The sequence below is a fragment of the Ursus maritimus genome, unplaced genomic scaffold (assembly GCF_017311325.1).
Source record: "Ursus maritimus isolate PB19 unplaced genomic scaffold, ASM1731132v1 scaffold_14, whole genome shotgun sequence".
NCBI classification, from domain to species: domain Eukaryota; kingdom Metazoa; phylum Chordata; class Mammalia; order Carnivora; family Ursidae; genus Ursus; species Ursus maritimus.
This window is the reverse complement of record NW_024423786.1, coordinates 13,152,105-13,164,777: the sequence shown is the minus strand read 5'-3', so window position 1 is coordinate 13,164,777 and position 12,673 is coordinate 13,152,105. Positions and strand designations below refer to the sequence as shown.

At 41.6% G+C, this 12,673-nt stretch overlaps 1 protein-coding gene across 1 annotated transcript; it reads left to right on the top strand.

Moving 5' to 3' along the window:
* Window positions 1–276: 276 nt before the first annotated feature.
* LOC103669600 (histone-lysine N-methyltransferase SETMAR) lies at window positions 277–12,111 on the top strand. The gene is given in 3 exon segments (XM_008697944.2): window positions 277–1,868; window positions 1,870–1,996; window positions 10,596–12,111. Coding segments are annotated over 3 exon segments (951 nt in total). The 5' UTR covers window positions 277–1,833; the 3' UTR covers window positions 11,385–12,111.
* Window positions 12,112–12,673: the final 562 nt, after the last annotated feature.

The window sequence follows — 12,673 nt, the reverse complement described above, 5'->3', positions numbered from 1 at the left end:
AAGAGCAAATGTCTAGAGAAAATAAGATAAGTTTTTAGACCTGGAAAAGATGAAAGGCTGACTGCTTGGCACTTTGAAGATTGGATATATCAGCCTGCAAACATCCTCTCATTATTTTAATCTTGCACTATATACAATACTTTTGGATCCTTTGCTAGCAAGATAAAAACAAATTAAACTGAAGGGCTGACATGAACTGAATAGCGTATTCAGGAAGCAACTTCACTGACAACTTCAGGAAAAAGTAAAACAGATCCTTCAAAATATCATTCCAAAGGGCAGACAATACTACCAAGAAAAAGTTAAAAAAAATAATAAAAACAGCATGATAATCTCAAATACAGGAGAGTGACTCTTCTCATTGCTCCTATAATTCTTTATTCATAACACTCATAGTTCTTATTAATTTCTCGGTGTGTGTAATTACTTGTTTGCTGGAATAGAACTCTCTTGGGGCATCATGTCTTCTTCACGAGTACATTCCCCAAATTGATAAAGATAGCACTGTGCATATAAACACAGGATTTTAAACAACATAACAATGGCATGTGCATCCTCAGAGACTATAGAAGCAGCATAAAGGTGATTTGGGAGAATGTTAGACTTGAAAAAAATAACTTCAAGAATCCAAGGAAGAAACCAGAGCCTGAGACTAAATAAAAAATGAAAATGCAAAACATTACAAAAGTAGAATCAACAAGATTTAGCCAAGAAGCTCGTAGCTATTGAGGTCTTAGGCGAGGAAGAAATATACGGAAATGCTTTGGTTTGTTGCTTTAGAAACTCTGGCGATGGTGGACAAATTATGCTCCCAGTTTATTTTTAAGGAGAGAAGGGAGATTTGCATTAGAAGTAGTCCACTCAGGTCATTGTGAGCTCGTGATGTCTGTAAGACAGAAAGTAGAAAAGTCCCATCATCAGTTGGCTCTCCACAACAGGAGCGAAGCGGTTATCCGTAACATCTCAGCCGGAAACAGAAGACCTAATACTTTATAACAGTATCTGAAGACACGTCGCCAGATGCTATTACTGAGGAAGCCCAGAGAGGCCGAGAAAAGGGCCTGGGGCGGAAACCTGAGTGACACCACCGCCATGTCAGAGTCAGGAGGGAGAAGGACCGTCTGCCAGAAGGCAGCGCAACCAGGACCGGTGCCGCAGAAGCTGCAGGGCCACGGGGTTTCAGGTGGCTGCGGCAGGACAATCGGGTCAGAGAGCTTTGGAAGTACTCCACTGGATCCGGCAATTACGAGGTTATCAGAATCCTTTGTTGGGCCGGGTTTTTTTCTTTTCTAGGAGAGGGGAAGCTGAGAGGAAACAACTCAATCCAGGAGTGGGCGTCCCCACACAGGCTTTAGGGCGCCCTTTACCGCTGTTCTGCCGCCTGAGAGCAAACCCTACCACACGACACCCAACTTCTACGCAAGTTCCAGAACTTTAGAAACCCTGGTGTGCGTGTCCCCCCTCAGGTAGAGCGCGCCCTTGCCCTCACCCCAGCAATCTTCCCGGCCCTCAGAAACCTGGACAAATGACCTCACCTCCCAAACCTTTCCTGAGACTCACAGGAACAACTAAAGCACTTCATTTTGTATTTCCAAAACTATGTCCATACCTTCCAAAGCTTTGTATTATTTGTTGTGCTTCTGGCTTAAAAGACAGCGAGCCAGACCAAAAAGTCAAGGAAAGCCGAGGGTCGAGGGAGGAGACGCCCTCACAGGCCACTTGTGAGAGGAGAGAGAAAAACTACGACTCCCAGGAGGCGGCGGGGCCGCGCGACCCACGATTCCCAGCATCCTCTGCGAGGCCCAAAAGGGTCTAAGTAGCACGCGCATCCAGATGGCGCGAAAAGTCCGCGAAGGCTGTAGAGAGGTGGCCGTGCGGGATGGCAGCGACTGAGGAGGGGCCTGAGACCCCTACTGAGCGGCTGGATGTCGCGCGCGGCTTGGAGAACGTGCCTGTGAGCGCGTGGCCCCCGGGGGCGGAGCCAGAGCCCTTCCAGGTAGGGGGCGGGGTTCGGCGCCCTTTTCTCTGGGTCGTGCCTTGCCGGGCACGCGCACTGCGCGCGCAGCCACCGGGGTGGGGCTGGCGCAGGTCCAGGTTGGGGGAGGAACTGGATGGGTGCGGGGACTCCCCGTGCGTCGCTTTCCCGACTTGGGAGTGATTCTGTGGATGAGTCTCCTACCCCAAGTTGTCTCCGTATTCTCGGCTTTTTTTCTTACCTGTCGCAGAGCTGTTTCGCGCAGGAATAGCCCTTAAATGCACAGGTTTTAGTCTTGTTCTGTTAACCCTCCTTAATGACCTTAACAACAGCAAGAGTATTCCTCCTTTCTCCCCACAGACTGGCAGTTCCCTGAAGGGCAAAACCAGGTGTTTCGTGAGGTCCCTTGGAAAGAGCCCTGAGAACCTGGCTTTTTCTTTCCTGGCTCTGTCCCCAGAACTCACTGAGGGTTCGGGGGCAAGTCATTTACGTCTCTGGTCGCAGGTGTCTCTTGTGTAAAATAAGGTATGGGCCCTATTAATGGGATCTCAGCCTAGTGTTAGGGTTAAAAACTTAGTCCCTAGAATGAGACTTTGCTGAGTCTCCCTCATGCTATGAGGGCTTGGGCAAATATAAACTATCCTCAGCTAAGCCTTAGAATCAATCCTCCCGTGTACAATTAAAATAATAGTGCCTCTTTCCCGGATTGCTTTGAGAATTACAAGTAAAACACACTTCCTGGTTTGCTGAAAGAACCCAATAAATGTTCACGTGTTACCACATCAAAACCCTTTCTGCTCTTCCTTTCTTCCTGTCTGACCTTGGCCTGCTCATTGCCTATGGAATATGACCAAAAAAACAATGATGTTGGAGTGGAAGGAGCACTTGGACTTGAAGGTAGGAGAGCGAGGTTCAGGGCTGAGCCATCCTGGCTACTTCTTGGAGTCTGAGCTTCTTCATCTGCAAAATAATTAAAAATTTATAATCTTGGTCACATATACCATCAATACCAAGCCCTGTGTATCCCTCCTTCTTCCTAGGGTTGTTGTAAAGATCAAATAAAACAGAAGCAGTTTTCAAAAAGTAAAGCAGGATACTGATGTCAGGAAAGGTTACTTTTCCTCAAAGTACCTTAGGGCAGTTTTATGGTTAATAATACAGTTGACTAGGAGCGCTTGGGTGGCTCAGTTGGTTAAGTGTCTGCCTTCGGCTCATGGGTCATGATCCCAGGGTCTTTGGATCAAACCCTGTGTAGGGCTCCTTGCTTAGTGGGAAGTCTGCTTCTCCCTCTATCTCTGCCCCTTCCCCCCTGCTCGTCGTCTGTCTCTCGTTCTCTCTCTCTCAAATAAATAATTAAAAAATGATAACAATAATACAGTTGGCCCACACCGTATTAAACACTACTCCCTAAAAACATATTCAAAACCAAACATGTCCGGTCATAAACACTGATAAATGTTTTCTTTATTCAGCAAGTAATTGAGTGTGTATAATGTGCTAGGTATTAAGCTAGACATAGAACATAAAATGGTGACAACCTTGCCTTTGAGCTTACAAGACCATATAGAAAGCACTTAGTTGCTATCGGGGAGCTGGAGAGGGGGGAGAGGAAGCCTCATGATTGATAGTTATATCTACATTTGATAAGCATAAATGAAAATCTCGAGACTAAGACTCAGGCCCCTCAGTATTCCAGCTGCCTGGCTATATGCATAGCTCTGGGTAGAGTTAGAGTTACAGAAAGAAGATCAGATCCTTCCTCAAGGAGCTAATAGTCTTACCAAGAAGATAAAACATGCTTGAAACATATTTATGACAAGCTTAAAAGTATCTTTAACTAGTTTGCTTTCCTGTATTCATGGCACACAATACCTGTCTTATGAAAGGTCAGAACAGCTTGCTTACCCCAAGCCCTGCCTTCACAGGCATGTATACACGTAAGAATTAAGGCATAAAAAACTCAAGGTAAAAATAACTTTGTGTCTGGTTTGCTTTTGAGTACTGTGTGAAAAGGCAAAAAAGAACATTCACATGTTCACACTGGAAACAAGCCTATCATTATGCCATCTGTGTTGAAAGCCAAGTAGAAAATAAACTAATTGATTTTCTTGAACGGAGAGTTGAATCTAGCCTTTTTTCAGGTTTCTGAAACCAGCCTTAAACATATTTTTTAAGATTTCAACTTGGCCTTGACAAGAATTATCTGGCTCACAGGCTCTTAATAGCTGCTTGGAGCAAAAACAAACTCATGGGGTAGAGGCCAAGTACAAAGATTCATGTAGCTGGTGTTTCAAAACAACCAAAAAAGGAATGAAGATTTTCACAGCACTTCCTTTAAATTCAGAATCAAGGCCTAGGTTTTAAGCCCAAAATATTACACGGAGTCATACTTAAGTTTCTGGGGCTTTGATATAGAATGTGACTTAGAAAAGTCAGACTTGCGGGGCGCCTGGGTGGCTCAGTCGTTAAGCGTCTGCCTTCGGCTCAGGGTATGATCCCAGGGTCCTGGGATCGAGCCCCGCCTCAACCTCCCTGCTCCACTGGGAGCCTGTTTCTTCCTCTCCCACTCCGCCTGCTTGTGTTCCCTCTCTCGCTGGCTGTCTGTCTCTCTGTCAAATAAATAAATAAAATCTTTAAAAAGAAAGAAAAGTCAGACTTTCAGTAAGAAGTTATCAAGAGCTGCAATCAAGCGGTCAAAAAATATTTCCTAAGCTAGCTGCTCTGTGCCCAGTACTATGAAAAGTAACTCAACCCCCATTACCATGTCATACCCCAAACCACACGACCATTTCCTTGAGACATGTATTTGTTAGAAAGATAAGACTTACACGTGTAGTACAACCAGAGAGCCCTATAGCCTATGCCATTTAGATCCCAAAGTTTATGCTATTAATAAGTGCAGATCTAGTTCAGAAAAGAGAAAAATTGTGTATGAGAATAGCCAAGGAGGTATATTTGATTTTCAACATGCTGTCTCCTGGTTTCCATTTCGGCTTCTTGAGTGACCATGGTTTATTAAAAAAAAAAAAGTTTTAAGTTTTCTGTCAAAAAACTTGAAATCTCTGCCCAGTCCTTCAAGGATCTGGTTTCTGTTACATCATTTTGCACTGGTCATTTTGCATTTATTCCCAACTCTTGCATGATCAGTGTTTGCATTTTGATACATACCAGGAAAAAGTAGTTTATGTTATTACGATACAAAGAAATGATAAAAATCCCATTCTCCACGTCCTCTTTATATTCTTCCGACTGGTTCTTTCTAAATCCCAGCACGTGCATCCAAGAAGCAATAAGGCAGTATTTACAGATGAATGAAAGAAGTCTGCGCTGGATCAATTCTTAGTTTCCCCACCTCAAGATTGATACGTAATGGAAAATAGAAATATAATCATATCATCTCCTAGACAAAATTTTGGTTTAACTGTGTTTGAACCTGAAAAGTTTAACTTTAGAATCTGCTGTTTTCAGCACCCTACAGATAGCCTACATAATTTACATTGAACACCTATGCGCCAACCACTAGAGCAGGCTTTTTACATGGATTCTCTCATTTTTTCCCTTCACAGCCACCTGTGAGAATATATAGAAATGAAATATTTAGAGAGATTAAGTAATGTGCCAGAAATATATGATGTTTCAAATATAAAATCTGGAAATAACATCTAGAAGCATTTAAGGAAGCTATTTTTAAAGTATAAAGTGCCTGGCACCGAGTACAGGGTTAGTTATTTAAATTTAATAATACCTGGGGTTGGGGGGCAGATACAGGTATTATTACTGTTTTATAGGTGCAGACCCAAAACTTAGAAGGTAACTGATCCTAAGTCTTAATGCTAATAAGAGCCTAGTTCTATATGTGTCTCCTTTAGGACATTTCATGTTCTACATTAAGAAGTTCTCCCTAGGGGTGCCTCAGTCGGCTAAGCGTCTGAGTTTGGCTCAGGTCATGATCCCAGGGTCCTGGGATGGAGCCCCACATCTGGCTCCTTGCTCAGTGGGGAACCTGCTTCTCCTTCTCCCTCTCCTTCCCCCTGCTTGTTCGCTCCCTCTCTATCTCTCTCTCTGTCTCTGTCAAATAAATAAAATCTTTTAAAAAATAAAGTAATAAAATAAATTAAAATTTTAAAAGAAGAAATTTTCCATTGGTTGTCCCGTATTCGGGCCCATCATAGGCCTATCTGGCCTCCTACACACTTTGTCTTAGCCTCATCTCCCAATTGGAGACCTGAATTCTCATTAGCCATTTATATCTTGTATCTTTGACTCAATTTTCCAGCCATTTCCTGGAACCATTGTCAGCCTTCCACTGTGGACATATCAATCAAGGATCATTTGCAAGAAATAGAAATACAATACAAACTAACTCAAGCAAAAAAAGGGAACTGCCTCATAACAGCAAAGTCCAAGAGTGGTAACTATAGGCATGTCTGGATCTAAGAACTCTAATGGTGTCATCAAATATTTCTTTCTACCACCTCTGCCCTTTGCACCCCGCTCGCCTTTCCTCTGGTTGGCTACATCCTCAGTAGGTCTTATGTGTGCAGTAAAACTGGAGAATGCCATATGAACAGGTAGAACGAGAATGTCTCTTCCTGATACTTTCAGCAGAAGTCTCAATTGTTTTTTATTGATCTGGCTTAAGTACTGTGCCAATCCATGAACCAAACACTGTTGAAAGGAGCAAGTGATGACCTGATTAGCCAGGTCCAGGTCCCCCGCCCAACCTGGATCCCCATCCAAACCAATGAGGCAGGAGTGGGAAGGGTTCCCCTGGGAGGAGTCAGGGTGCTTTTATCAGAAGAAGAGAAACAGATGCTGAGTGGGTAAAATATGTCCTCTATGGTCTCATTCCCCAAGCTTTGATCTCTCCTGGGTTTAGGGTAAGCACAAAACCCTCAGGGTAAACACCCTTTTTTTGGATCAGTTTGGCCCTGGGCTTTGCTCCAGGAAGTAGAGGACAGACTATGGAAAGAGTTACAAATTGGGAGCATTTAGGCTCAAGTCAGCTGACTCCCAGTTTGTAACATACTTGATATTAGCTTTCAGATTCTCTAACAATTGGCATGGTATATAAATATTTGAATAGAATATCAGGTCAGTGACATCAGATTATTTCTAAGCAGTTTTCCAATATGTGGTTAGATACCTGAAAAGATGAATAATTACATAATCATATGTTAATTTAGACCACAGATTTCAAAAGTTTATTCTGTAGTGTAGCCATTTTTCTAAGGTGAAATATTTTTCTGGAGCGGTATTTTACTGACTATTTATGAGGAGAAAATGGAAATATATGGAGATAAAATGATTTGTGATAAGTATTGATATCAGGGTTAAGGATTACATCCATCAAGGGAAAACAAATATTCTCTTTAAGCAGGAAATTTATCCAGAGGTCTCTGTTATCCTTTGGAAGGTGTCTACAGCTCATTTGGAATTAGATACCCTTTATAATCTATGTCTCTAAAAAATCTTAGATTATGCATCAAGTTTAAATTCCAAAGTTTTTAAAAACCGTATCACTAGATTTTCCAGTGTCTTTTTTTAAACATAAAAATAAGCAAATAACAGTATTTTTCCAAATCTATCCATATCCAGATAAGTTCAACAGAGAATAATATGCTCTTCTGGTTAGAAAACTACAGTAAGTCAGACTTGATTTCAAAAGGAGTTATCTGCGTCCAAAAAAAAGAAAATCACTTTACAGTTTAGTGATTTATATAGTACATCAAAAATATGTGTGCTTTTAAGAAGAAATCAATTTAAAAGAATTCTTCTTGAAAAGTTTAACAAAGAGATAGTAAAATCTTCATTTTACAAGTACTTTTTAAAATGTCTCAGTAACCATTTACATTTCAACCTTGACTCTTAAAAGCTTGGAAGTAGATTCTGTCTCAGACAGCAGTCATTGAATTTGACTGATAGGGCATCTTTTTCTAAGCCGTTCTTTATCCCTTTAGGACATCACCACTAAGCTAAAGCTGTAAGAAACGACACAAACAACAGAAGCTATTTCCGCTCTCCACCCCCAAGTCACTTTTTAAGCAGTGTTGGCCTTCCCCCGCAGGTACTCCCACTCATCATCCTCATCTTTCACAAGAGGATGTCAATCCTTACCCCAGCTTCACGTTTTTTAAAATATAGGGTTTTGAGCCTAACTGCATAGCTCCACCGAGGCCTCCACAGGGAGTGTAACTACACGTTGTTTAATACTTTCTCCAAAGCTTGGCCCAGAGACGCTGTATTAATGGATGATTGACTCAAAGATACGCAGTTCAGACATTCCTCTAGAGACTCTAAATCTGTCCCTGAATTAAAGCCTGTGCGCCTGGTCCCTTGCAGTGCCGCTCTTACTGACTGTGCTGTGGCAGCATGCCAATAGCCTTTATTGAGAGTTAGAATGAAAAACAGCCCATGAAACTGTTTTGTGGAAAAGAATGATTTAGACAGACACATTGGTGAAATTTCTGTCCAGTCTCCATATGGGAAAAAGTGCTGCTTCTGAACAGTGAGATTATTCCTTACAGAGAGTTCAAGCCCTACATCTGATCGTATTTCCTCTTAGAAGTGGCTGTGCTCAGACAGAACCAAGCATCCAGTTTCCTCCTGCTACACACTGTGTGTGTCTAAGCTCGCTCAACTAGCTCTTATTTTTCCCTTCACTGTACATTTCTTATGTATTGTTCATTTATCTTAACTCTATATGTCTCATTCAGTCCTTTTTGGAACAAAGCAGGTGTGATGTTGTGATTTATAAAAAGAAATCTATATTTGGTCTTTGTCCCCATTTCTGGCACAGAGCTCCTAAAACCTTTGTTATTTACTAAGTGATGAGAGCAGCAAAAAGGTATCTTTTGTTATGTTAATGAGGCGAGTTTTGGAAAAACACCGAAAAAGGCGAGCTGGCTGCCAGTGGAGCCAACCATATGATTAGTATTGGAACTTTCAGTACCCTCACCCCCACCTCCACCTCCAAATGGGAGAGGGGCCTAGAGGTTGAAACATTTGCAAATAATAGCCAGTGATTTAATCAATCCTGGCTAAGTGATGAAGCCTCAATAAAAACGCAAGAAAATAGGGTTCAGAGAGCTTCTGGGTTGGTGAACGTGGAGGTGCTGGGAGTGTGGCGTGCCTGGAGAGGCATGGAAGCTCTTCTCCCTTTTCCCATACGTTGCTCTATGCCTCTCTTCCATCTGGCTGTTCCTGAGTTGTATCCTTTCCTAATAAATGGTGTCTAGTACGTAAAATTTTTCTCTGATTCTGTGAGCAATTCTCGCAAATTAATTGAACCCAAAGAGGGGATTTTGAGAACTTCTCTTGTTTACAGCCTGTCGGCCACAAGTTCAGGTAACAAATTGGACTTGTGACTGGTGTCTGAAGTCTGAGGAGGTCATGGGAACCTCCGATGTGTAGCCCATCAGTCGGAAGCACAGATGACAACCTGAGTTTGCGACTGGTGTCCGAAGGGGTGGTGGGAGCAGTCTTAGGACTGGCCCCTTAAACTGTGGGGTGCAGTGCTATTGGACAGTGTCAGAAGTGAGTTGAGTTGTAAGATACCCACCTGGTGCTCGAAACATTGCTTGTTAGAGGTGTGGGGAAACTCCCCACCCAACTGCCACCACATTGAAATTGGGTCCGAGAACACTAATAGCAGGTATAAATAAATGAGTTAGGTTCCATATAAGCAAGAATTATTCTGTACATAAAGAAATATGCTGAGCTCATGAGAGATACTTTAACTTTCAAGGTTTGGAAATGAGCTTCATTATGCTAGTGAGGAAATAACAGAGATCAGGTTTCACAAAGAGATTTTAGACTTGGGACTTTCTTCTTTTTCTGTAACGTGAGAAACTTTTCTGTATTATCTCTTTATCACTTAATAAAAACAGGATTTCTTTACATATATAAAATACATCTACGTTTATTAATATCTATAAGACAAATGTGATTTTTGGAATTCTGTCTGCAGTTTCTTGGCCAATGCCTGTTTTTAACATTATGAAGACTCAAATAAAACGCTAAAGCGATAGCGTCTTTTTTAAACATCAAAGAATATTTAGGAATTTAGGTAATCTTCAAATTAAGAATTCCTTAAAAAATCAGTGGAAGACTCTCTTCCAAGGCCATTTTTTATTAATTTATTTATCTTTTATGACTTTCTTCTCCCCAAAAAGCATCTCCAGTGAGTCACAATAAAATACACATAAAATATAAAATGCATTTATATTGTCAGATAAATGTGAAACAATCAAGAGTCAAAAATACTTAACTGCATTCAAAAACTAAATTCAGCACTGATTTTTCTGATATCCAAAACTAAGAGGAAAACAAAATTAGTTACAAATCTTTCAATTTCTGATAAGAGAAAAACATATATTTTTTCCTTTTGTTACCCCATTCCTATAATGAAACCACAGAATTTTAATCCAAAAATTAATCTTATTTTTTAAATTGAAGAGGTATGTTTTCAAACAATATTTTAGTATATTGTGTTTTGTCAATTTTGTTTTAATCAATTTTATATGTTGGAATTAGGAAGTGTCTCATCCAAAGCTGCTTGAAATATATATGAAATATGTGACATGACATGCTGACTTAGAGCATTTCTGTTTTTTTGCAGTATACTCCTGACCATGTAGCTGGACCTGGAACAGATGTTGATCCCACACAAATAACCTTTCCCGGATGCATTTGCCTCAGAACTCCCTGCCTCCCTGGTACTTGCTCCTGTCTCCGTCATGGGGAGAACTATGATGATAATTCACGCCTTAGAGATATAGGATCGGAAGGAAAGTGTGCCAAGCCAGTTTTTGAATGCAACGTCCTGTGCCAGTGCGGTGACCACTGCAGGAACAGAGTGGTCCAGCAGGGTCTGCAGTTCCAACTCCAGGTGTTCAAGACGGACAAAAAAGGCTGGGGACTTCGTACCTTGGAACTGATACCAAAAGGACGGTTTGTCTGTGAATATGCTGGTGAAGTTTTGGGATATGCTGAAGTACAGAGAAGAATTCAGTTACAAACAGTGCACGATCCAAATTACATTATAGCCATCAGAGAACATGTTTACAACGGGCAGGTAATGGAAACATTTGTTGATCCTGCCTATATTGGAAATATTGGAAGATTTCTCAATCATTCTTGCGAGCCAAACCTGCTAATGATTCCTGTCCGAGTTGACTCAATGGTACCAAAGTTGGCACTTTTTGCAGCCAAAGATATTTTGCCTGAAGAAGAACTCTCTTATGACTATTCGGGAAGATTTCTGAATCTAATGGACAGTGAAGACAAAGAAAGGCTAGATCATGGGAAAATAAGAAAACCTTGTTACTGTGGTGCCAAATCATGCACTGCTTTCCTGCCTTATGACAGTTCGCTGTTCTGCCCCTTAGAAAAGCCAGACGTCAGCTAGGAGCAAAAAGCATGGGAGGAACACATTAGGCCTCTCTCAGTGGGTGAGAGTGAGAGGAACTGAACTTGTCTGGCTCAGCCCCTTCCCAGATCCTCTCTTTCAAGCAGTTTAGCCTCCAGGTAAGTCTCTGCTCTGTGCTAAGCACTTGGGTTTCACTGTAGGGGAGGCTGGTGGTTGTCTGGCTCTGCCTCTGTCTGGCTGCAGAAGTTTAACTCAGGAATATGGCAGAGACTATAAATTGTCTGGCAATACCCCTTCTCCCCTTCTATGGTAGAATTCTCTGTTTTTAGCTGGATACTTTTCCTAGTTAGATGTGGCTAAGTGACTATGTTCTGCTAATGAGATAGAAGCAAAAAATGGTGTGTCTTTAAACAGAGACATTTTTCCTTATCCCACTCTTTCTTTCTGTTGGCTAGACTGTATGCATAAAAGTGGAGCTGGGGCATCCATCCCAGACCCCAAAACGACCCTAGAAAAGGGAGGCCATACATAGCTAATGAACAAACTTGACAGGAGTCGGTGCCAGATACTCTGGAACTCATCAATCCTGATCTGATAACCTCTGGACTTTTAGGTGAGAGTCTCCCTCATTTATGCCACTGTTATTTTCAGTTTTCTAGCACTAGCACCAAACTTCATTATAATGATCCAAGGAAACCCTTGGCTACGTACCTAAGCCTTGCTTTCCAATCACTTTTATCGGTAATAAAGCTGGTATTTTCATTTCTGTCTGACTCGTGCATCTTATTTCTCATTTGCTTAGAAACACAAATCAAGGAAAAGGGCCTGATTATCACCTGCTAAAACCCTAGTAATTATCCCCAAGAGTAAAAAATAGAACTATGACGCTGACTTCCATGTATCTAACCAGAAAAGTTATAAGAGGAAACAAATTATAAAATTCCCACTATATATTGGCCATATTCCAAATGCTGTGAAATTGTGCTTCAAAACTTTAAACAGCCTCACTTGTTCATGTATTTTTTTTTTTTTTAAGATTTTATTTATTTATTTGACAGAGACAGCCAGCGAGAGAGGGAACACAGCAGGGGAGTGGGAGAGGAAGAAGCAGGCTCCCAGCGGAGGAGCCCGATGTGGGACTCGATCCCGGAACGCCAGGATCACGCCCTGAGCCGAAGGCAGACGCTTTAACGACTGCGCTACCCAGGCGCCCCCCATGTATTAATAATATGAAAATAACCCTATCAACACCATAAAAGGGGATGGGAGTTTTATAGCTTCATTTAAACTTTTGGAGAGGCCAACATCTTTGACTTCCTTCCTTAAAG